Below are 24,655 nucleotides of genomic sequence, written 5' to 3'. Positions count from 1 at the left end.
CCACCATCCTTCTCCTTTTCTCCCAATGGGTTTAGCATCCATGGATGATTCTTTCCTGAATTAATTATTATTAGCAATTGATGATGAACTTGTGATTTTCTACTTATATCATTCCTTTTACCTTTTGTTAGTTAGAATTCTGTTTTTAAGAACAGCTTTCTCAGGGTACCTGGGTGGCTCAGTCCGTTAAGCATCCGACTTCAGCTCAGGTCACGATCTCACGGTTTGTGGGTTTGAGCCCCATGTTGGGCTCTGTGCTGACTGCCAGCTCAGAGCCTGGAGCCTGTTTCAGATTCTGTGTCTCCCTCTTTCTCTGACCCTCCCCTGCTCACGCTGTCTCTCTCTCTCTCAGAAATAAGAGGGGCACTTGGGTGGCTCCGTCGGTTAAGCATCTGACTTCGGCTCAGGTCATGATCTCGCGGTTCGTGGGTTCGAGCCCCGCGTTGGGCTCTGTGCTGACAGCCAGCTCAGAGCGTGGAGCCTGTTTCAGATTATGTATCTCCCTCTGTCTCTGACCCTCCTCTGCTCGTGCTGTCTCTCTCTCTCAGAAATAAATAAAAAAAGAAATAAGTAAAAAAAAATTAAAAAACAGCTTTCTCAAAAAAATAAAATAAAAACCCAGAGCTTTATCTTCTTCACATTCCTTTAAAACCTTTTTTTTAGTATCAGTAGGTACTTATTGGTTATTAGTCAATGTATTATAAGCCATTCCTGTCATTTATTTTGATGCTTATATTGGTCCCAATCTTGGCCAGTGAGAGTCATTCATACTAGCTCCTCTGTCTTTTTGATATGTCCCCACTCAATTTTTGAATACTTTCTTATTTCTGAAATAATAGAATGCACTCAGCTCATCCTATATGTTCCCTACACCAGTCCTTGGATCCTCTATCTCTTCAAGAAGACCTGGTTCCTTTTACTGGAGACATTTCCTCTAGGCTTCCATTAGACAGAGCTAGAAAATTCATTTTTTTAAAAAAAATGTTTTTTATTTATTTATTTTTAATTTTTTTAATGTTTAATTTATTTCTGAGGGAGAGAGTGTGATGTGAGTAGGGGAGGGTCAGAGAGAGAGATGGAAACACAGAATCTGAAACAGGCTCCAGGCTCTGAGCTAACGTTAGCACAGAGCCTGACATGGGGCTCGAACCCACGAACCATGAGATCATGACCTGAGCTGAAGTTGGATGCTTAACCAACTGAGCCACCCAGGCGCCCCGAAAATTCATTTTTTAAAAAAGTTTTGAATTTATGCTGATAGCTCTAATTCCAGTCTAACAAGATAGGCTTTGTGCCTTCCTTCCCCCATTTCATATTTGTTTCACCTTTATCCAGTAATGGAAATCCTGCTTGCCAGTGATATCAGTGTATGTACTCATTTTGCTCAGCCTTGTAGTACATACTGAATAGCTTCTGAATTGCTATACCAGTGTCAGTACTAGTACAAGCTTACTAACTACAGTTCAGACTTTCTTTGTAGTTCCTTTGACCTTCAAATATATTCAAAAAAGTATATTCAAAGCATTGTGTTCAAAATCTCTTGGATTAAATTTTTATCCTTCTATATAGGTTATGGTATCATTGGGGTACATAGGCAAACTTCTTGTTTATATTCAATTTTAGGGATTTCCCATCCTTGTAGATTTAATTTTATTTTTTGAATATCTATCATTTCCATTATCTGTCATTTATAGGAAATTAGCTAGACTTTTTAGAAATCATGGTAAAGTCAAGTTTTTTTTAATTATTTTTTTTTTTTTGAGAGAGAAAGAAGAGGGGGGAGCATGCACATGTGAGCAGGGAAGGGGCAGAGAGAGATGACAGAGAGAATTCTAAACAGGCTCTATGCCCAGTGCATAGCCTGACCTGACTCGGGCTCAGTCTCACCACTGTGAGACCATGACCTGAGCTGAAATCAATAGTCAGGACGCTTAATTGACTGAGTCACCCAGGCACCCCTGCTTTATTATTTTTAAAAATAGGAATATAGGGGTGCCTCGGTGGCTCAGTCAGTTAAGTGTCTGACTTCAGCTCAGGTCATGATCTCATGGTTTGTGAGTTCCATCCCCGCATTGGGCTCTGTGTTGACAGTTTAGAGGCTGGTGTCTGCTTCTCCAGAAGACACAGTGTCTGTGTCTCCCTCTCTCTGCCCCTCCCCCACTTGTACTCTGTCTCTCTCAAAAATAAATATTATGGGGCTCTCTGGGTGGCTCAGTCAGTTAAACATCCGACTTCAGCTCGGGTCATGATCTCACAGTTCGTGGGTTCGAGCCCCATGTTGGGCTCTGTGCTGACAGCTATCTCAGAGCCTTGAGCCAGTTTCAGATTCTGTATCTCCCTCTCTCTCTGACTTTCCCCTGCTCATGCTGTCTCTCTCTCTCTCTCTCTCTCTCTCTCAGAAATAAATAAAACATTAAAAAAATAAACATTAAAAAATTTTTTTAATAAAAATAGGAATATAGACATAAAAGGAATCAGAGCCTTGATATAAACTGTGTTCCAGATTATTAGTTCAGAAACCTGAATCCATCTAAACTTAGAACATTCCATGAGTGGGGCGCCTGGGTGGCTTAGTCGGTTAAGCGTCCGACTTTCGCTTAGGTCATGATCTCGCGGTTCGTGGGTTCGAGCCCCGCGTCGGGCTCTGTGCTGACTGCCAGCTCAGAGCCTGGAGCCTGTTTCAGAGTCTGTCACTCCCTCTCTCTCTGACCCTCTCCTGCTCACGCTGTCTCTCTCTCTCTCTCTCTCTCTCCTAGAAATAAATAAAATGTTAAAAAAAAAAAAACTCATTAAAAAAAAAAAAAAAAAAAAAAAAAGAACATTCCATGAGTAAGTTTCAAAGGCCGCTTGGCTGTCCTCCCTTCCTCACATTCATGTAGTACATGTTTATCTGTCGCAGCCCACATGCCAGGCAGGGTGCTGAGCTATGCTCCGTGGTCCATACATGAATGTGATCATTTCTGCCCCTGGGGTTACATGGAAACAGATATATACAGGATAATAATACAGATGTTACCCAAAAGTTGCCAGAGGACTGCCTCTTCAAAGGACGCTCTGTAGTGTGTGTGTGTGTGTACCCGTGTGCGCGTGCATGTACGCATGTGTGTGTGCATGTGTGTATCTTGGGGAGGGCTAGGGGAAGATGCAGCCTAACTTGAGATCACTCCTGGCTTACATACTTACAACCCCCAACCCCCATTTGTGACAGAGTGCCCATGGCATCTGATAGGTGCATTTCCAAACCAGAGGCTAGAGAGCTGGATATTCATCTCAAGCACCTTAGTAACAACTAATCACACCAAATGTATCTCCATGTTGTTTGAGAGGATTTCTGGAAGGGTAAAATAGTGAGATGCTGGAGGTGGCTGGTTTGGTACTTAAGGGGTTAGCAGCATCTCTCAGTCTGGTGATGTCAACCTAGAGGAAGAGTTCAGCCTCAGGGATCTTTCCACAGCCACTTCAACTTGTTTTATCACTGTCTTCAGTGGAGACCTTATCACATTTGCAGGAACATGAAGTGATAGATAACATAATTTAAATTCAGATTACTTTTGAAAAGCTGGGCCAAGGAGCAGTTTATTTAAAGGAGACATCCAGAATATAAGTACATCCAGAAAATAAGTAACTCCACGTTAGGCTGCATTAACAGAAGTATGGTATATAAGACTAAGGAGGTGGTGGTCTCACTCCCACTCTCTGTTGAAAGGGCACACCAGGAATACCGTGTACACTGCTGGGCATCACATTTGTAGAGAAATAGAAAGCATCTGGAGTATGTTCAGAGCAAAACAGTGACAAAACTCAACCTTCTTGAAAAGGGTGTAGTCATTGAGCCTCAGATTATTTATAGCCTAGAGAATTTGGTTGTCATCAAATACATGAATGGCTATCAAGGGAAAGAAAAGATGAGCTTTATCCTATCTATCACAAGAGGATGAAATAAGGAGAGATGAATGGAAACCCCAGGGGAGTTAGAGCAGCTGCCTGAGGGTGGAATGTATAGCCTGGGGATGAAGTTCAGTGTCACTAGATTGGTTTATAAATAAACCAGAAGACTACAGAGCAGGGAAGCTAACTCCTTTACTATCAGAACATTTCCTTTTTTTTTTTAAATGCCTTTAAGAAGATTTTTGGCCTAATAAGTTAGTAACTTTATAATAAGGGAAATCAGGATTTGTCTATAGGGCAGTTACAGTTTTCTGGCAAATCCCTAAAGATGATAGAAATTAATACCTTGCAGAACATTTCATCCAAGCATCAAAGTGTATGATTTCTTTCACATGCTTTGTATTTTATTTACTTATACAGACTGAACAATATGAAGTTATCACATTGAAGGGTTTTTTTGCAGGTTTAAAGTCCCGCCATTTTTCCAAATCCCTGACTGATGTTATTTTCGAGCTTGTTAGAAATTTTGGTGTTTCCCCCTTCCTCCTTTTGCTTACATCATAGTATGTAGATGCTACAGCATGTTGGTTAACCTCAGTCTGACACTTAGGTCGCGTTTTCTCTTTTGCTCCATCAATGTCTGGGATGTTAATTAGCCAATAAAATGGCAACAAGAAATCAGACAAAGAAAATTTCCCAATTCTACTCACTCATAATTCTCCTAATTTAGTAGGGGTTTTCCACAGGAAATCACGGAAGAAGAGTTGAAATGCTTTATCTTATGTACTTTCCTTCTGAAGAAAGGAGCAGTTAATTGTCTTCTTCCCAAAGGGGTCCACATTCTTGTACAGGCAGCTGTATTTACTCCAGTACAAATTAAACATCGTTTTATGATGTTTCTAAATACTTTCAGTCATTGAGAGCCAAATTATTTAATTACTTCTTTAACCAGTGGGTTTCCATGAAAATAATAGAATAGGTTTTCTAAGCAAGAAAATTATATCATGAGAATGACTGTATGGCTTTTTAAGAAGAAAGAAATTAGTGATATCTAATCCCAAATGAATTTGAGTATTAGAATCAGAAGATAATCTTCATGATCTTAAATCAAGTTTGGGTCAAAAACAATGTGTTGAGAAACTTTATTTAAAAATAATGTTAACAAGTTGTATTAATAATCTCTATTTTCAAAGAATAAGTAGATCAGAAAACTAAAATTTTTACTTTGGACATACTTCAGTCATACCTTATCGTGGTCTAATCCTTCTGATTATTTTTATGTAGCTTGTATAGATTAAAGTAAAAAACTTTTATAGCGTAAAATTTCTCCTTCTGACTTTATTTTACTTGTCTGTTTTTCCCCTCCTTTGTTTAATTGAAGCATTTTTTATATATCCCCAGAAAAGACATCTTTATTATCAGGACTTATCTGCCCCAGGCAGCGCCCTCCTTGAATTAACTGAAAATAAATACTATGGGTACTCATTTTCAGTTTTAATGACAAAAGTTGAAATCTTTGCCTAACATAAAGGTTTTCTTTGTCTCTGAATTTTGATTTTTCATGCTATCAGAGGCCCCATTGCAACAGGTAATTTGAGTGTTGATTGTATGTTTTCTCAGTTTGTAACTGTGGTGAAATGTTTTTAAAATGTTCGCAATTTTAAAATTAAGTTTATCTGTTAGGTTCCTTCCAACTCAGAAATTCTGTGATTTTAAACTTTTTTTCCCTTCAGTTTGAAAATGTGATCTTTGGGTGTTGTCCTGTGTGTCCTATACCTATAGAAAGGAATCATAGAATTTGAGAGCTGGAAGACGTCTCAGACCTTACATGCATACAGTTAATTCTGCAAACAGAATTCCGGGGCGCGAAGACAGGTGGCTGATGCTGAGTCACAGCAGGAACTGATGGCTAGAACCCTAGCTGCTCACTGGAGCACTAAAACTTAGCACCAAAAATTAACCCAGACGTTCTTCTCTGAAAATTTGCAGACTTCAGGAGAACACTCTTCCGCAAATCCACGAATTTGGAGGCATTTCCATCAAGCACAATTTGTTCATACTCTACAAACTGTGCTATCACCCGTGTGGTTTTCCCCCAAACTCGGTATCACACTTGAAAATAAGTTACAGCTTTAGGTAGGTTGCAGTTTCCTGAGTTTGTACTCTTGAGATACTTTTCAGTGATTTGACAGCATGAATGGACACGGGGAAGTTGGAACTACTTTCGGGTGGGACGTGCCGGCGTGTCTCTGGGAGGCTGGCCCAGAGAGCCCTCCTCTGTAGCCGCACTGGCAGAGTGTAAGCAGGGCTGGCAAATGTGAGGTTCACCGCTCCGATCTCACAGGCCCTGTGGCCAAGGCAGTGCTTCCCTCCTCCCGGTCTCACTTCTGTTTTACCGGGAACTGACCTTGCTGATTGCTTTCCACCCATCGCACCACCTCGGCCAAGCTCCAGCACAATTGGGGAATTGTATGTCAGGGTTAAATTCCACCTGAGAATTGGACTTACAGAAATGAAAGACGTGGCATCTCTGTGGCCACTCGGTGTGTACGTGGCAGTTATTTTTCTCAGTGGAAAAGCCTAAGGGAGTACAAGTGCTTCAAGAGATAGTCTTCTAAGTACTGAAGATGGTGCCAGGGTTCTACGTCCCAGCTGTGATTCAAAGCCACCGAATTAATTAGCAGAGTTAGGAGAATTTCGCAAGTTTATTGGCCTTTTGTCGAAACTTTTCAGAAAAGTCCTCGGGGTGATCCGCCATGGTTATGTTCGCGAATAAGACCCTATCACAGGACAGTAACACCTCTGCACACCTCCCAGACCTCGCAGACCTCAGAGCAAGACAGCTGGGTGGGCCCTGTGTCAGCGCCTCCCCTCACTGCTGGCCCTGGACTGTGGAGCACTTTGCTATTCCTTCCTTTCTCCATGTAGCCTGAAGCCACTGATTTATTCAGTCGTTAGTTCTTTTATTTATTTTTATTTATTCACTTATTTGGTACTGAAACCCAAGATCGAACCAGAGTGATTATTAGTTCTTTAAAGAAATATTGATTAAATTGGTTCTGTTTCTGTGCTGAGGGTTGCGGAAATAGAAAGAATTCAATAGCGTCTTTGTCCTCAAGGATCAGTTTCATAGAAGAACTGAGATATGTCCTTAAATACTTGAAATATGAAAATATCGTGTTAGTTTTATTCACCACTACAGAGTCAGCAGCTGTAGCTGCCATGTAGGGATTGCTGAATAAAGTTGTTGTGTTTGTTTGGTTTTTTTAATGGAAAAATGAATAACCTAATGGCCCCAAAACAAAGATAGGCTTGTAGAAAAGCCAGCTAGTTAGGTTGGCCATAGAAGACTTTGAGGCAGAGATTGCGTTTTGGCCTGGATCCTAAGGAAAAGGTAGAAACGTGAAAGCAAAGATCTAACTAGAGAAAACAGCACAAGCAGAAAAATCAGCAGCAAAACCTCAAAAGTAGAAATCTGAGGTTGAAAGGGAATAGTGGATACTTCTGCCAACATGAGCAGTACATGAAAGAGAAAGGTGAGAATAAGGTTAGAGAGTAGGGCAGGGCCAGATTGTGTCACACTCAAGAATTTAGGCTGGGTTTAGTGGAAAATGGTTAGATTTCTATATAAGTTTTAACACAAGAATAGCATGCTGTACTCAGCCTTGTGCTTTAGGAACACAAACTTGGTAGCCATGTGCTAAGGGACTTTGAAGGGAAAGGCACAGGGACCCCAGCTGGAAGAGCTGCATTGATTCTTTAGGAGTTAAGCTCAGAGTTCAGGCTGAAATAGATAAGCGAAGGCAGTGAAAATAGAGAAGAAAGACAAATGCCAGAGATTCTAGGGGTATGACCTGGTCGGAAATTGGCAGCTGATTAAAATGGGAAGGACAGCAGAAGAACCCAGATGATAGGAAGGATTCCCGTGCATTTGCGTGGAGGTGGTGGTTTCATCTCTTGGCCAGTAGAGTAGGTTTGAGAACAAAGGGGATAAGTTCAGTCATGGGCAGATTGAGTTATAAGGATGTTGTGGACAGGAAAATGCTCTACAAACAGCTGAAAGTGTTACAGATGCTTAAAAGGAGGGTAAGCACATGGGATTGAAATTAAGGAGTTCTCTGCATGGCACAGACAATTAAATCTGGGAGACTAGATAAGAATATCAAGAGAGAGATCATTGTAAAGATTGGAAGTGGGCCAAGGGCTGGATCTCTGAAAAGACTTCTCCTTGGGGAGGAAGGAGAGCAACTTAGTAGAATTGTCCAAAAAGTGGTAGGGGGCACTTTCTAGAAGGGAATGGTAACACACACATCCCAGATTTCTGACAGGTTATGTGGGATGAAGAATAAGAAATGGCTGTTGGGTTTGGAAACATGAAGTCAACCATGACCTTGAAGCATTTTTTCATTTGAGAGATAGGGGATTTAGTTAATTTGCAAAAGGTTACAGATTAAGTAGGATACAGAGGAAGTACAGGGCAGGTGAACAGAGCTCTGCTTGCATACTGGTAAGGAAAAAGAGAATGGCACTGAAGCAGGCCTAAGTGCCTTTTAACAGCCTTTCTCACTGGGGTATTAGAGAAGATGAAATTAAAGAATGATTCTGTATTTCTGTATTTCTTGATGTAGTGCCTGGCCCACAGATTTGAATAAATGCTAACCCTTACAATTTTCATCATCATTGTCGGGAAAGGGATTTTTTAGAATAAGGGAAAAGATTGTATGTGCTTTGTGACTAAGAGGAAGGGTCCCCTGGAAAGGAAGAGAAGGGTAATTCAAGGACGTCTGGCACAAGTAAGGCACTAGGCAAAAAGAGAGTGGTCAGCTCTGGAAAAGGGAACAGACCTACTTTCTTGGAATTAGGAGAGGATATGTGAAGTGATAGGGACATTTTGAGCCTGGGGAGCAGTAAAGAGAAGGGAGGTTAAAGAGATTCCCATGCAGTGGTTTCCACCTTCTCAATAAAGTCAGAGGAAATCTCAACTGCAGATAAACTGCTTCAGGCATGAAGACACAAATCAGAATTGCTGTCCTTTATCTTGTGCCTGCCACGTATCAAGAACTGCCCTAGACCCTTTAAATGATCTTCTTTAATCCTTGTGAAAATTCAGAGATTATGTGTTTGTACTCACATTATCCAGCTGGGAAACCCAGTCGAAAGGACTAAGTAACTTTCCCAGGAGCACACAGCTAGTAGTGGGAGGAGCCAGGATTCAGAGCCAGGTCTGTCTGACTGCAGAGCCTGATGCTCTTTGTTGAAAGGGAGCCCAGTAGATTGAGATCTTGCAGGTGTAGCTGTACTGTATCATGGTAAAGTCCTGCGGGTGGTTATTCCTGTCTGTCACCAGAGTGAACATCAAAGAAGAGCCTTCTCACATGAGGAGGAAGGGACTGTGAAATTGGGGGGACCAGAAATGTGAATTCTGGGTCCCTGAGGGCAATAACAAAGCAAAGAATAGCGATTTGAGGCAGGTGCTAAGACTCCAGCACAGCGAAAGAATGCCTTATGGCCAACAGCAGTTAGGATGAAGAGAGGGAAGTATGGGGGGGGGGGGGTTGGACATTAAGAGGAGAGCTGCTAGCTTGCTTTTCCAAGGGAGATAATTTAAGAGTGACCTTCCCTTCAGTTTCCCACGGCTGCCTGAATTCCTGCCACTCAGCAGTTAGAGTCCTCTCACCATCCTGGAGGTCCACAGCCCCCACCTACATGCTCTTCTACCAACTTAGGCTAATGTTCTGCTCTGCTGTATGATAATCATGTTCTAATTTAGAAAGCCTATTGAGAGGTGACACTGGAGTCTAGACATTTTTTTTGAAAAGACAAAATAACAAAAGAAGGAATATAATTACCTTATTTCCACTTCCTACTTGATACAGCTCTTTATGTTTTGATAAATTACCTTCCACAGATAACATTTTAATCGTATCTTAATTATTTAATCTTGCATTCACTAAAGTATTAATTATTGAATGCCGATAATGTGACAAACATTATTGCAGGCACTGGAGATTTACCAGGGAAGGAATCGGTGTCCCTACTCTGATAGAGCCTCCACTCTAGTCAAGACAAGCAATAATCAATAATCAGTATAAGTAAAATGTGTAGTGAATTAAATGGTATTTAGTAGAAAGAAAAATAAGGCAGGAGAAAGGAACAAGGAATGCAGGGATGGGAGTGGTCAAGGTTAGACAGGGGTAAGGTGAGCAACAAAAGCCCCCCTGAAAGAGGCATTTCTGCAAAGCCTGAGGGGAAGCAAGAGAACATGCAGGTATCCAGGGAAAGGGCGTTTCAGGCAGAGCACACAGCAAGTTCAGGAGCTCTCAGGCGGGAGCTGAGCTGCCCTAGTCAAGAACAGCGGGCAAGCTGATGAGGCCGCCTGGCGGGAAGCAGTAAGAAACAAAATCAAAGAGGAAATGGAGGTGGGGGTGTCAGATCACCTGGGCCTGTTAAGATGGAAAGACATTGGAGGGCTTGGAATTGTTTTTCTTTAACTTCTTATCATGGAAAATCTTAATCATATATACTTGGAACAATATAACGAGTCCCCTTGTACTAATCATTCAGCTTCAACAGCTTTCACTTTGGGAGGACTTTGAGCAGAGGAGTGACAAGACTTGGCATGACCTGACTTGAGCAAGATCCCTCAGGAGAATAGGCGGGGGAACGTGGGACAGGCACGGGAAACACAGGAGACACATCACCATGGCTTTAAACCAGAGAACAGCAGCGACGGTGGTGAGAAGTGGTCAGAGTCAGGATATCTTTTGAAGGACCGACTAGATGTTATGTATTTTGTGCTTTGTTAAAAAGAGAAAAAGAATTTGAGAATGCGCATAGCCCAGCGAGGAAAGTAAGAGATGTAGAAAAGAAGTGGTACCAGAATGCCGGTATTTCAGACTAAACCCAAATCCCAAAAAAACTGGCTTAGAAGTGAACACTTGTAACATAATTCAGCCATAAGATACATATCGTGTACTACTCCCACATTCTCTTGCAGCCGCGGATAATTGGGCCATATAAAGGGTAACGATTTATTTGTAATTTTTTAATGAGGTAATGACACCTGTTGAGGTACAAGTCCTAACAATTCCTGAAGAAAAGTATTACCTGATTTTCAGAAAGAATCATGATTTATAAGCAGCTGTATTAATGCAATAAAACTGAAAATTAAAATAGAAAAGACAAAAAAGAAATTTTAGGTCAAAGTATGACAGAAGACTCAAAGTTTTATGTAGACAGAGATTTTATTCCTCCCTCCGTGTAGTGCATAACACCCTCTTAGCATGTTTTGTTGTGTTAATGGCATAGTGTGCCTTTCTTACCCCAGCCTAACATGTGAGTCATATGTGTTGTTGGCCAAACAAGTGGGACAATAAACAAGGTAAAGGACTGTGACCAAATCAGTGCAAAGCCAGGAGCCCCACTGGAGAAACAGCCCTGTCATCAACAGTGAATGGGTCAACAAGGATGTTTTCACGGTATCCCACCTAACTAAGAACACCTCACTTATTTACGGTCCAAAGACATGGGCTGAATTCCAAGGTCCCTCTGTATCATCACTGTCCGGCCTTGGGTTATGTCGCTTGTTTAATCTGTCTGAACCTCTGTCTTCTCATCTGCAAAATGAGGATGATAGTGCCATCCCTGTCTACCCAAAAGGGTGGCTGGGAGGCCTAAAAAGGAGAAAATGGCCCCTTATAAATAAAAGAGAAGAAAAGAAACGGGTGCCTCCATGGTACAGGCCATGTGCCAGTACATCACAATAGCCATCTGAGGTCACATTATTGACCCATTTTGTAGATGTGGAGCCTGAAGCTCAGAGAGGTTACCTAACATATATATAAGGCCACGTGGGTGGAAAAAGAAAGAGCTGCCATTTTATCCCAGATTGGATCAACTTTAAATCCCCTACCTTTTTTTTTTTTAATATTTTTTTTATTTATTTCTAGGAGAGAGAGAGAGAGACAGAGTGAGCAGGGGAGGGTCAGAGAGAGAGGGAGATACAGACTCTGAAATAGGCTCCAAGCTCTGAGCTGGCAGTCAGCACAGAGCCCGATGCGGGGCTCGAACCCACGAACCGCGAGATCATGACCTAAGCGAAAGTCGGACGCTTAACCGACTAAGCCACCCAGGTGCCCCAATTAAATCGCCTACCTTAAAACGAAAGAACTAACTGTACCAGGCACCTTCCTGCTCTATGCCAGAAACTGTGTTAGACATGCTTCTGTCCTATTTCACTTAATACAGGTTATTCTGTACTTCCCGGATGCTCAACAGATAATAAAGAACAATGAAATCTATTTGTCATCCGCGAGAGAAGTTATATTGTGAAAACTGTTATTGTCCTTTTTCTTCCCCTTTTCCTCCTTTCTGCTCCGTCTTCTTCTCCCCTCTTCCTGTGCCTCTTCCTTCAACTTCTTGTTTTATAATCTGACTTGCAACCTAACAGAGGAGAATCAGGGCAGAGTTGAATAATGTCTGTGGCACGATTTTTTTTTTAATGCCAGAGCCTTGCAAGGGGACAAGTGTACTTCTGCCACCTCACTACTGACCCTGAGACCTCCTTTGTCACAACACACACCAACAAAACTAAACAGACAGGTTATTCAGGAATAGCTGTCATGTACCAGCACCATACTGGGCAAGGGAGAGCTGCACCACACTGGGCAGACTGGACATAGACAAAAGAGAAGGTCTTTGAGCCAGTGGTAGCCAACGTAATGGAAAATGTGAGTGTGCTTAGGAGTTGGACAGACAGCTTCAGAGGGCTGCCCAGCACTCCAGTTATAGGAATGGTGGTGATTTGCTTCACCTTAATGTGCCTCACTTGCCTCAGCTGTGGAATGGGACACCACTACTGACCCTGCAGGGCTAATGTGAAGATTGGCTGAGTAAACATGCTCCCTTCCCTTTCATGAGAACAGTAAGTTAGGAAGTATTGGTGTTTGTGCTCTGGGAGTTTAACAAGCACCAAAGATAAGCCAGCAACCCATTAGTTGTCAATTGGCTTTTACCACCTTCTTGTTGCAATAAGTTGCATTTGGTGCTCCTGTCCCACTCCAATCACATTCTCCTCAAAAGGGGACAGTAGTGGGTTTTTGTGGGTCAAAGTGGTGAGGAGAGTGCCATGGAAGATTCATATTTAGGTCTTACCTTTGAAGAATGAGTGGTTTTAGATAAGAAAGAAGGGAGGGACATCCCCTAGATGGTGATGAGTATGGCTGGGGAGACAATGAGGAGGACTCTTACCACAGTGCCTTTGTACATGCTGTTCTCCCTACTGGGAATACTCTTCTCAGCTCCTTGATGTCCACCCACCACTTCCCTTGTTACACTCTTGCCCTTCTTTCAGAGCTCGGCCCTCATTGCTCCCTCAGGAAGCTTTCTCTGACTTCCTGACCAGGTCAAATCCCCATTATGAATGTCTTTTGTAAGGGCTTGACAGTTAGGCATGTACATTTATTTGTGAGATTCTTTGGGTAGTATTAGCCCCACTCTTTAATTCCCATAAGAACAGAGTTTATGTCTGTTTTTCACTCTCCTTGTATCCCTTCACTCCCTGACCTACTGCATGGGTGCATGAAACTTAGAGGGAGCCTAATAAATAACAAATAAATGGATACTTTTGGTTATCAGTGAAGTAATAGCCTGGAGAGAAGAATGGGTTTATTCTTGAGCTTGCAAACCCCATTAGGTGGCAAGCGTGTATTCACTCATTTAATCTTCAGAAACAATTTGTGAAATCAGCTGCATTAATCCTTACATTTTAAAGATGGAGAAATTGATGTCCAGAGATGTTACCCATCTTTTCCTGCTGACCCGGCTCTGATTAAGTGGCAACAGAGAGATTTGAGCCTGGCAACTTGACTTCAGAGCTCTTGGATTTAATCACGTTGTTGTGCGCTGCTGCTATAGCAGTAGAAGACAGAGTTAGGTATGCAAGTAAAGTTAGCATAGATTTCTGGTTGAAAATGGTGGATGTTTTCCCTCCTTCTTCCCACCAATTATCATCGTCACCATCATACATTCATGTTGACTCTTCTGCGAGGGTGATGTGGTCAAATTCACTCAGTAAGTAAACTGGACATCTCAAATTCTGATTCCCAGAAAATTTTGGCCTACTTAATCACCTCTTAAGAACCGTATGAACTTTGCTAGAGCATGACAGAGTAACTTTAAATAAAAGGAGGTGATTTGACTAAGTTCGGTGTTATCTGCGACACTAGGTTTCTGGTTTTTACTCAAAAAGCAGATCTAGCCCGTGGTCATCAGTAGGTATTGAGTCATAAAGCTCCTGGAAGAAAGGTTTAATTTCATCAAGGAAGCTGAAAAGTCCTGAGCACCTCCAAGAATGATAGCTGTTACTATAATAACAGAATTGTTACTAGAAAATTAACAAAGCCCAATAAAATATGCCACACGGGGGGGGGGGGGCCCGCGGTGCGAAGACTTACCCTAGGAATAAAAGTGGCCCGAGTTGGTCTTTTAAGACAGAATTTTTAAAAAATAATCTCAGTGCAGGTGTATCATTTAAATATCTCTGGGGGAGGAGGGGTCTGTTATAGGGATCAAGAAGATAATGGTTAACACTGTATATTGCTCTTATTTGCTGGGCCAGGTTCTAAAGACTTTAACATACTTAATCCTCACAACAAACCTCCGAGGTCTTATTTGAATCCGTATTTTACGGATGAGGAACCAAACAGTGCCCAAGGTCACACAGCTAGTAAATGGTGAAACTGTCTTCAGACCTAGCTAGTCTGCCCCTGGAGTACATGCGCTTATCGTGTCTCTTGGTAGCTGCTTACTCACATTTTCACCTTTGTCTCCCTGGCTTTCACTAAAAAGCTTGACTTATATTTAAGCTCTTAGCATTTAAGAGCCTGCTATGTTCAGACTCTTTCAAAAATAAACCCAGCCTTCCTGGCAGATACAATTGCTTTCTGTAAAGTTAATTTTCAAGGGAACCACTATTCAAAGAAGTAAATGGGAGGCTGAATAAAAATAACCAAATTCTCTGTAGAACACATGAATATCTGAATCAGTTGCAAATAGCTCTCAGTCATGGTGGCATTCTCTGAAGCACGCCCTCCTCTATGGTAGAATTCCATTTTTCTTCATCTGCCATATAACCTGAAAATAGTATCATTTTTTTTCTGTCCCTGCACTTCAGCTTTCTTCTTTCAGTCAGTATTTTGGAAAGTCCACAAAACCCAGGGGTCTCCCTGTCGTTGCCCTGTGGTCGATGTAAAAACCAGATGATGCCATGCTGACCTGAAGTCTTTCAAATGGATCAAACTGCATATTAGTCACTGGCAACTTTTTCAGGTCCCTTTACCTCAGAGACTACTCAGTTCCTCATTCTTGCCACCCTTCAGTCATGAAGTAATAGCAAGAAAAAGATGTGAATACTTTTTGAGGACACCTCCCACTCTTTCCTTCAATGCTAGTGGCTGATTCCTTCACAGTGGGGACATTGAAGGGTCCCACTATCCAGAGCGATGGGGCTCCGATCACTGGATTCCTTCCGATGTTCTGCTTAGGTGGAAAGCCTACCTGATTTCACCCAAATGAAGCATTTCATCATGCCTTACACTGTTGCATTTCTGTGCTCCATGCACTTAAAAGTGAAATTACATGGTCTATTTAGTGCCTTTCACTGTTCATTTACTGCTGAAGAAGTCCCTGAAGAACATGTCATCGTAACAAAGGCTGATCTCACATGTTTAAGATCAAGGCCCAGAACTGGCATCGGCAATCCAGGGCATCTGCAGGCACAACAGCCACTTTTGGAGCAAACCCAGAACTTTTCATTCCCTGTCCTGTTCCGAAAGGCAGAGGCTTTCTTCTGCCTCTTTTAAAAGGGAAAGCACCAAGTTCATTATTATTTGTATGCCCAGAAAGCTTTTTTAAGTGCTATGCCTGTTTAAGAAATTATTAATTTGTGCTTTGAGCTGGTGGTCAAAACCGAATTTAATCCTAAACGTTCTTTGTGATGAGATGAGCTTGCTCTGCAAGGACAGGAGGCCACTTCTTGGGAAGGAGCTGATCCTTGGGATGTGGCATTACAGGGTTTGAAAGCAAACTTTAGCAACAGCTCTGGGCCAAAGTTCAGGCAAAGAGGCCCTAGGGTTTTTAAGGGGAGCTGCATTGTTGATTAGAAAGGATTCTGTCCTTTGCTCAGGGCGGGAAACTTCTCTCCCCCAAACTCTCTGCCAAACGCTCCCAGTCCCAATCAACTTCTCCTCAACTCTTACAATGAGAGATTGGGTTGAGGAAAAAAATCCATACTGAAAAAATCCTGACAAAACCTTTCCTCAATGGAATATGAATCTATCCGATGATATTTATAGAAGTAGACAGATTGAAAGGGATTCTGTCTCTTTCTAAGAAATTTTATTGGCAAGTGTAGATTCTTCCTCAAGCTTATGTCAGAAAGACTTCCATCAAGGATTCGTGGCTAGATGGGATTCCTATCTACTTTCTTTTCCTTCCGAGCTTCTTGTACAGATTAAAATATTCCTAATGATCATATAGTTGGGAGATCCTGGGTTTAGGTTCACTCACTCTCTCAAAAAGAGACAATATGAGCTAAGGAAATGGGGTGATTAACTCTTCCCAGTGCTAGCCAGAAAGCCCTGGAAACACCCCCCCACACCAGTCCCAGGCAAACCAGGGTCATTGGTTACCCTTTGAGGAAATATAGTGCATTTCCGATAGCCTGGCTGAAATTATCACAGGATTTTGTCTCGTGGGATTCAGGAAAGGAAAAATAAGACAAATTGGTCTATTCTGTTAGGATGATTTTAGTTTTGGGGCTTTCTCAAGGAGGAATCTGTGGTCTATTTATCATAGGGGGCCAGAGGGCCAGCTAGAGGAGGAAGGGTGGCCTAGCTGTCTTTTCTTTAAAATGCCATTTTCTCCATGCTGCTTCCTTTTTATTGCCATTGTCATCATTTTAAAAGTATAACAATTAAAAAGATAAGTTACCTTAAATGGAAAAATGTGATTTTATAAAACAAGAGCTAAATAGGTGTCAGATCTAAGGGTTTGCACGTAGGGAGTACACTTATTTGAACTGAAGCAACGTACCTGGACATACGTAACTCAGTTGTCAGAGCTCATAGCAGAGAGCACTGATGTGTCCTGACAGAGGACATTTCAGAGCCCATTCCCGGGCAAGACTCCATCTCCTGCCTAATCTCATGGCAGAGACTTGGGGTACACTGTTCCTGCTCTGTTCTCTCCTTCTCTCTATTTCCATCAATCCATCTATCCCAAATCCCTTCTCATGGGTCTTTTCCCAGCATTCCTGACTGGCAGATGTGATGAAGGTGCAGATGAGATGTGTTCTTGGTTAGTAGGAAAGGGATGCTTCACGGCTACACAGCATCTGAGACATGCCGTTCCAACTCTAACAGTACATGCAGCATTATAAACAGCCAGATGCTGGACTGCATCCTCGCCATACACAACAACTCACAACCACCATTCTCGTTTTAATTGATCTCCATCCCACCATTTGCTCATCACCTCGTGTAAAACACAGAGCTCTGGTCCTATATGTATAGGTATACCTAATTTTGTATCATACTTTTTTTACTTAGTGGTTTGTCCTAAGTGTTTCCATGTTGCAATCTAGTCAGATGTACTAATTTTTTCAATGTGCTTCTTATATAGATCTGCAACTATGTGGGACCTGCAAAGGTTATTGTTCAGTTGGTCACAAATGGAAAAAACATCCACCTGCATGCACACAGCCTGGTGGGAAAACACTGTGAGGACGGGATCTGCACAGTAACTGCCGGACCCAAGGACATGGTGGTCGGGTAAGTGAAGGTGGATGATACGGTGGAAGGTAGGAGCAGATCAACATGGCACCCGAGGACTTTGACTGAACACGCCCCCCTTTTCATTAGGAACCTTCCCAAGATTCTCAGAGGGCCTTAAAATGAAAAGGTGAGTTCTCACTTGGACTCCAAGGAGAAAGATTACCCACATGTCTGGGTTTTCCGAGTTGGCGCCTGTGGTCCTAGCCAAATTTTTTCTGGCACCCCTTTCCACTCTGAAAAGTGGCCCAGAGAGGATAATAAATTATGGTCACTTCATATAAGGTGCGTTTGTGCCAGTTTCAGCAGTATCTTCCTTCCAGAGATAAAGATAGGGACAAATTAGAAGAAACCTAACTGTGGCAGAAATAAACACCTAATAGATGGTTTTATACTTGATGATTCTTTTAATAAACTATCGAGTCTGGATTTATACTGTGAACATTTTGATCATGAAACAGATAGATAAATATTGTTTCACTTCTATGCTGTTTACAAAGTGTGCTCAGCTAAGAAGCCAAGGAATGCAAATTTGTTTTGGCATTCATTACACTTGAAATGTAAATACAAAGGGACATAGTCATTTAAGAGTTAGACAGATAGGACAAGCAATTTTAAGTGACTGAAGTATTACAAAATAAATTCAGCCCAAAAGGAGTAAGAAATTTTCAATTAATTTTGTTTAATTTTTAAGAATGTCTTCTAGGGTTTCCTAATGCTGGTTTAAACCATTCATGATAAAATCCCAGTTAATCTGGACTATTTACTCAAAAGAAAGGAATTATTTAAATCAACTATAATTAAGTTGACGGTAGCATTTCAGGCTTTGAATTCTGATCAAGTTTTAAGATGGTTGTTATTGGGAGGTTGAGCTTTCATGTTCCTAGGTATTTCTTTGTTTGACTGTGAAAATATTCAAGTGTGAAAAACCTAGAGAGAGAGCTTTCTTTTAAGTCACTAAAATCTGATTCTTTTGATGTTAGAAAAAAAAAGACTCTAGATTGGAGGAAGAAGCTTAAATTGATTTGAAAAATTCAGTTGTGCCTCATATGAACTTGTTTCAACATTCTCTTGAAAGACTGGCCTGTTTCCTGTTGTATGTCACAGTGGTTCCTGTCTGTTTTGGACTACTCTTTACAGTTCCTGACTGACCTGTGAGAGCTTTGAAATGCAGGGTAATTGTTAGAGTTTCAGACTAATTGATCACTTAGTGTTTCTGTGGATTTACCCCGAAAGGCTGCTGTCAGTTTGAAGTGTTGATTCTGTTTAATCTGTGTGATAATCATATCCTTTAGAGGAAATTATAGATGGAGTTCCTTACTAATAATATTTGTTATTATAAAGCTGCCAGTATGTTGTCTGTAATTTGGTGTTTCTGTGGCTTGGCTTAGTAATCTTCCAGGGTTTTAGAAGGAACTAATGGTTATTTAGTTTGAGACCTACAGCGAGCAGGAGTGGAAGTAAGTTCCCTGTTTCTAAGGAAAGGGAGGAAATCCTCTACTCTCTTGTAGTGGGGTTCCGTAGTTGGGGGAACTCATTCACTCATTCATTCAACAAGCATTTTGAGCATCTGCACACCTAAGTTTGGTTATCAAGATGTCTCATCATAGTGCTGTGGGATTTTGTAACCCTGTACAATCTCACTGAGAAATTTAATCAAGAGGATGCCACTTAAAAGTTGCAGCAGATTCAGTAGACTTTCCTTTTGAGAGTGTTCTATGAAACATTGGTACTCCTTTTATAATCAATTTTTAACTGAGAAACTTGCTTACAGTGTTTCCTAAAATATAGTATTTCCTTCATGATTTGTTTGTCTCTCTTTTTTTTTAAGTTTTCAGTGTCAGAACCTGTTACATTTTAGTAGAGAGAATATTGTGCCAGGAGTCTGGAAAGCAGAATTCTGTTCTCATTTTTGTTACACTCAGCAGTAGGATTGGGGACAATTTGCATCACTTCCTGAGCACTTCAGCCTCTTCTCTTATACAGTATTAGTGTTGGACTACATAGTGTATCTCCAAGCCTTTTACCTCTCACAAATTCTAGACTGGACTGTTAGCTAATATTATGAAGTAACATGAGCAGACTTGTCACAAATGTATTTATGGAGTGTCATCAGTTATTATTTGGTTCTAACTTGTGGGTAGACACATTTAGGAAGATAGAAAGAATTATATCCTAGACTTGTCAATACTAGAAATGGAATCAAGATTACCTGTTTTCATTAATATGGCTTAAGTTAAGAGTATATATTCACAAGCAGGGCACCAATCTAGCACATCAAGGAGGATATATAAAAAATGACACTAAGGGGGCGTCTGGGTGGCTCAGTCGGTTAAGTGTCCGACTTCAGCTCAGGTCATGATCTCATGGTTTGTGGGTTCAAGGCCCGCATCAGGGTCTGTGCTGACAGCTAGCTCAGAGCCTGGAGCCTGTTTCAGATTCTGTATCTCGCTCTTTCTCTGACCCTCCCCTGCTCGCTCGCTCTCTCTCTCTCTCTCACAGAAATAAATAAAACATTAAAAAACTTTTTTTAATGACACTAAGAAGATAAGTAACTTGTAAATTATCAAAGCCAAAAGAGCAGTGGGTAGGGGATTGGGTGAGGTAGGATTAGGAGTACACTTACCTTGACGAGCACTAATATATGAAACCGTTGAATCACTATATTATACAACAAAACTGTATGTTAACTATACTGAAATAAAATTAAAAAATAAAAACAAAATTAAATACATTATCAAAACTAAAGAATTACTTTTCTTTGGGGTTCTCAATACACTTTAGTGTCTATTTTCAAAGATATTTTGTTATCCATATTAAATATTCATTTTTTGATAACTAAGGCATGATTGGATGTTTGAGTGTTTAAATCTGTGGGATTTTACCTTAAAAAGCTGTTTATTTAGCTTTCGTTTTGTCTTTGTATTTCTTATTCATTTGTTTAGTTAGCTGTTAATGCCTGTCCTCATAAAAATAATTTTAATTTGGTACTTTATTTTTGACCTTGAATATCAAGGTCAATGTGTTTCAACAACATTTTATTTCTCTGAAATTTTCAATCAGTGGAAACTATCTGTTACTTGACTTTGCTTTAAGCCACCTTCCTTACCAATAATCACCACACCCTCTGTTTCCTGGCAGCCCTAATTTACAGAGATGTGAAGTCTCTTTTTAACTAATATTTACAGCATATACCAATTGTAAGCACTAGAAGTAAATATATGAATATACAAGAGAAAAAAGGCCTCCATCAATGAGCTATTAAATTGGTGTTTTTGTAGGCCCCAAAACGATTATTGGCAGTTTCATCATATTAAACTTTAATTAATACACAGAAAAGATGCTGTTTGGAGAAAATGGACAAAATATGAATTGAGATTGGAAGTGTCCAACTTCCAAATTAAAGTATATATTGTGAGCCAGGGGTGCTTTTGAATCTTGTGTCAGCTATAAATCAGTGTTTGAGTCCTCAGAGGTAGAAGGGCCAGAGAGAGAGGCAACTTTAGAATCCCAGCCTCATGACATGGCGATTCAAACCAACCCAGAGAGCAGCAGTAGTTCTCAGATGATGATAGAAACATCTGGCACAGTGCAGAGGATTTCAAACCTGGCTGCTGATTAAAGTTACCTTTGGTCCCTTTATTTTATTTTTAAAATTTTTTTTTTATTTTTTGTTTTTGAGAGAGAGTGTGAGCAAGTGAGCGGGGAAGGGGCAGAGAGAGAGGGAGACACAGAATCTGAAGCAGGCACCAGGCTCTGAGCTGTCAGCACAGAGCCCAACACGGGGCTCAAACTCATGAACCATGAGACTGTGACCTGAGCCGAAGTCGAACACTTAACCGACTGAGCCACCAAGGTACCCCTGGTCACTTTATAAACAGAGGCAGGCCCTTCTCTCAGAGATTCTGATCACATTGGTCTTGCGTAGCATAGAGCAGTGGTTTTCCAACTTTAGGTGTATCTTAATCTCCTGGAGGATTTGCTGAAATACAAATTGCTGAGCCCCACCCTCAGAGTTTCTGATTCAGTATGTTTGGGATAAGGTTTCAAAATTGACATTTTAAGAAGTTCTCAGGAATCGCTGATACTGCCAGTCTAGAGGCTACACTTTGAAAACCACTGGTGTAGAATATGGCATTTTGAGTAAGACACAGGCTGTAGTCCCAGTCCTGTTACGAACTGTGATAGCCATTCTTTTTTTTTATTTTTCTCAGGTTTTATAGAAGTATAATTTAAATGCTATAATATTAACTCTTTAAAGTGCACAGGTTGATGAATTTTGAGAAATACATAAGAATCACAGTCAAGGAAGGTATAGAATAGTTCTGTCGCCACCAAAATCCTGTGTGCCCCTTTGGACTCAACTCTACCTCACACTCCAGGCTCTGGCAACTCCTGATCTGTTTCCTATCCATATAGGAATGTTTCAGAATGACATACAAACGGAATCATGCAATATGTAGGGTTTTGGAGTCTGGCTTCTTTCCTTTAGCATCATGCATTTAAGATCCCTCCAGGTTGCTATGTGTATCAGCGGTTTATTCCTTTTCATTATTAAGTAACATTGCATTGTATTGATGTATCACCATCTGTGTATCAATCCACCTGCTAAAGAACATGAAGTTTATTTTCCATTTTTGATGACAGAACCACCTTGCATATGAACATAAGTTTTCATTTTTTTTTGAGTTTGGGTAAATAGAGTAGTGGAATTGAAGGAACAGATGCTAAGAGTCCATTTGTCTTGATAAGCAACTAACAAATTGTTTTCCAAAGTAGCTGTATCATCTTGCATGCCCATGTATTAACATTTATGATTCTCGATTTTTTAAGTTGCAAGTGCTATCAATAATAATGTCCACTCTTGTTTTCTTTTACATTTTATTCTATAAATTTTCAAACATACACAAAAGTAGAAAGCATAGCATAATGAACCCCGATTGTACCCATCACCCAGCTTCGATTAATTACTACATCTTCATTTAAATATACCCCTGCCTACATATCTTTCATTTATGGAAATTTGATTTAATTCTATTCTGTTAAGAGAATGCTTCATATGATGTCAGTCCTCTTAAGTTTATTGAGACTTGCTTTATGGATCAGAATATGGTATGTCTTGGTAAATGTTCCTTGTGCACTTAAAAATAATGACTCATCTGATCAAGTTGAATGCATTCTAAATTGTCAGTTAGGTCAAGTTGTGTGTTAGTGTTGTTTATAAGTCTTCTATATCCTTACTGACTTTCCCCCTGCCTGTTTTATAAGTTATTGAGAGATGGATGTTGAAATCTCTGAATGTATTTATAGACATATCTATTTCTTCATCCAGTTTATAAGATTTTGCTTCTTGTATTGTGAAGGTCTTTTATTAGATGCATAAACATTTAGGATTCTTATGTCCACTTAATGAATTGATCCCTTTATGACATGACCCTCTTTTATCCTTGGTAATATTTTTGCTTGAAAATCTACCGTAACTGATACTATTAGCTATTTCAGCTTTCTTTTGATTAACGTTAGCTTAGAACATTTTTTTTCCATCCTCTTAGTTTTAACCTATTTGTGTCTTTATATTCAAAGTAAATATGCACTGCATATACTTGGGTCTTATTATTTTTATTCTATCAGATGCTCTCTGCCTTTTAATTGAGGTGTTTAAGTAATCTGTATTTAATCTGATTACTGATAGGTCTGTGTTTCATTCTACCCTCTTGTTATTTGTTTTCTGCCTGCCATGTCTGATTTTTGTTCCCCTTTTCCTCTTTTTTTGTGCCTTCTTTTTGATTAATTATACATGATTTTATTTTATCTTCTTTTTGGTTTATACCGCCGTAAATTTTAGAAGTTGTTTTACAGCTTGTTATGCTGTATACATCTTTCCCTTATCTTACTTAGTCCACCTCTAAGTAACACTATGCCTCTTCTTATGTAGGATGTGAACAGCACTTCATTTCCCCTCTCTCAGCTTTTGTGCTATTGTGTACTATATTTTACATCTACATATGTGATAAGTTCCACGATACATTGTTTTTTATTTTTGCTTTTAATTTTTAACGTTTATTTTTATTTAACGTTTATTTTTGAGAGGCAGAGAGAGACAGAGCGTCAGTGGGGGAGGAGCAGAGAGAGAGGGAGACACAGAATTCAAAGCAGGCTCCAGGCTCTGAGCCGTCAGCACAGAGCCCAACACGGGACTTGAACCCATAAACCGCAAGATCGTGATCTGAATCGATGTTGGACACTTAACCTACTGAGCCACCCAGGCGCCCCTATGCTCAATTACCTTTTAAAAGAATTTTTTTTTATTTTTTTTTAATTTTTATTTATTTCTAGGAGAGAGAGAGAGAGAGAGAGCGTGAGCAGGGGAGGGTCAGAGAGAGAGGGAGTCACAGACTGAAACAGGCTCCAGGCTCTGAGCTGGCAGCCAGCACAGAGCCCGACGCGGGGCTCGAATCCACGATCCGCGAGATCATGACCTAAGCGAAAGTCGGACGCTTAACCAACTGAGCCACCTAGGCGCCCCTAAAAGAAATTTTAAATAAGGAAAAAAGTATTTATATTTAAACATGTATTTACAGTGCTCTTCATACTGTTTCATAGGTCACTATGTCTATCTGGTGCCATTTTCCTCTGTCTGAAGCTCTTCCTTTCCTTTTTCTTCTATTGCTGGTCTGCTGCTGATCAATTCTTCAGTTGTCAGACGTCTTTAAGCTCTTTATTTTGTCTCTGTTTTAGAAAGATATTTTTGAAGAACATAGAATTCCAGGTTGACAATGTTCTTTCACATTCTGAAGATATGCGACCCCATAGGTTCTGGCTTTTGCCTTTCTTCCATAGAGTTCTGCTGTCATTCTGATACTTGGCTCGTCTTCACATCCAGTGTCATCTCTTCTCTATCAGCTTTAGATTTTCTCTTCATTAGTTTTCCTTTCTCT

At 40.6% G+C, this 24,655-nt stretch overlaps 1 protein-coding gene across 2 annotated transcripts in view; it reads left to right on the top strand.

Moving 5' to 3' along the window:
* Window positions 1-24,655, top strand: part of NFKB1 (nuclear factor kappa B subunit 1) — a 116,489-nt gene that overhangs the window by 46,609 nt on the left and 45,225 nt on the right. For both annotated transcript variants that reach the window (XM_039220821.1, XM_039220820.1), the window contains exon 6: window positions 17,569-17,717. In XM_039220821.1, the coding sequence (XP_039076752.1) occupies window positions 17,569-17,717 (149 nt within the window). The remainder of the gene's footprint in view (window positions 1-17,568; window positions 17,718-24,655) is intronic.

Source organism: Hyaena hyaena, unplaced genomic scaffold (assembly GCF_003009895.1).
Source record: "Hyaena hyaena isolate Hyena2069 unplaced genomic scaffold, ASM300989v1 scaffold_914, whole genome shotgun sequence".
NCBI lineage: Eukaryota > Metazoa > Chordata > Mammalia > Carnivora > Hyaenidae > Hyaena > Hyaena hyaena.
The sequence above is the reverse complement of the archived record's forward strand: the minus strand, read 5'-3'. Positions and strand labels throughout refer to the sequence as shown.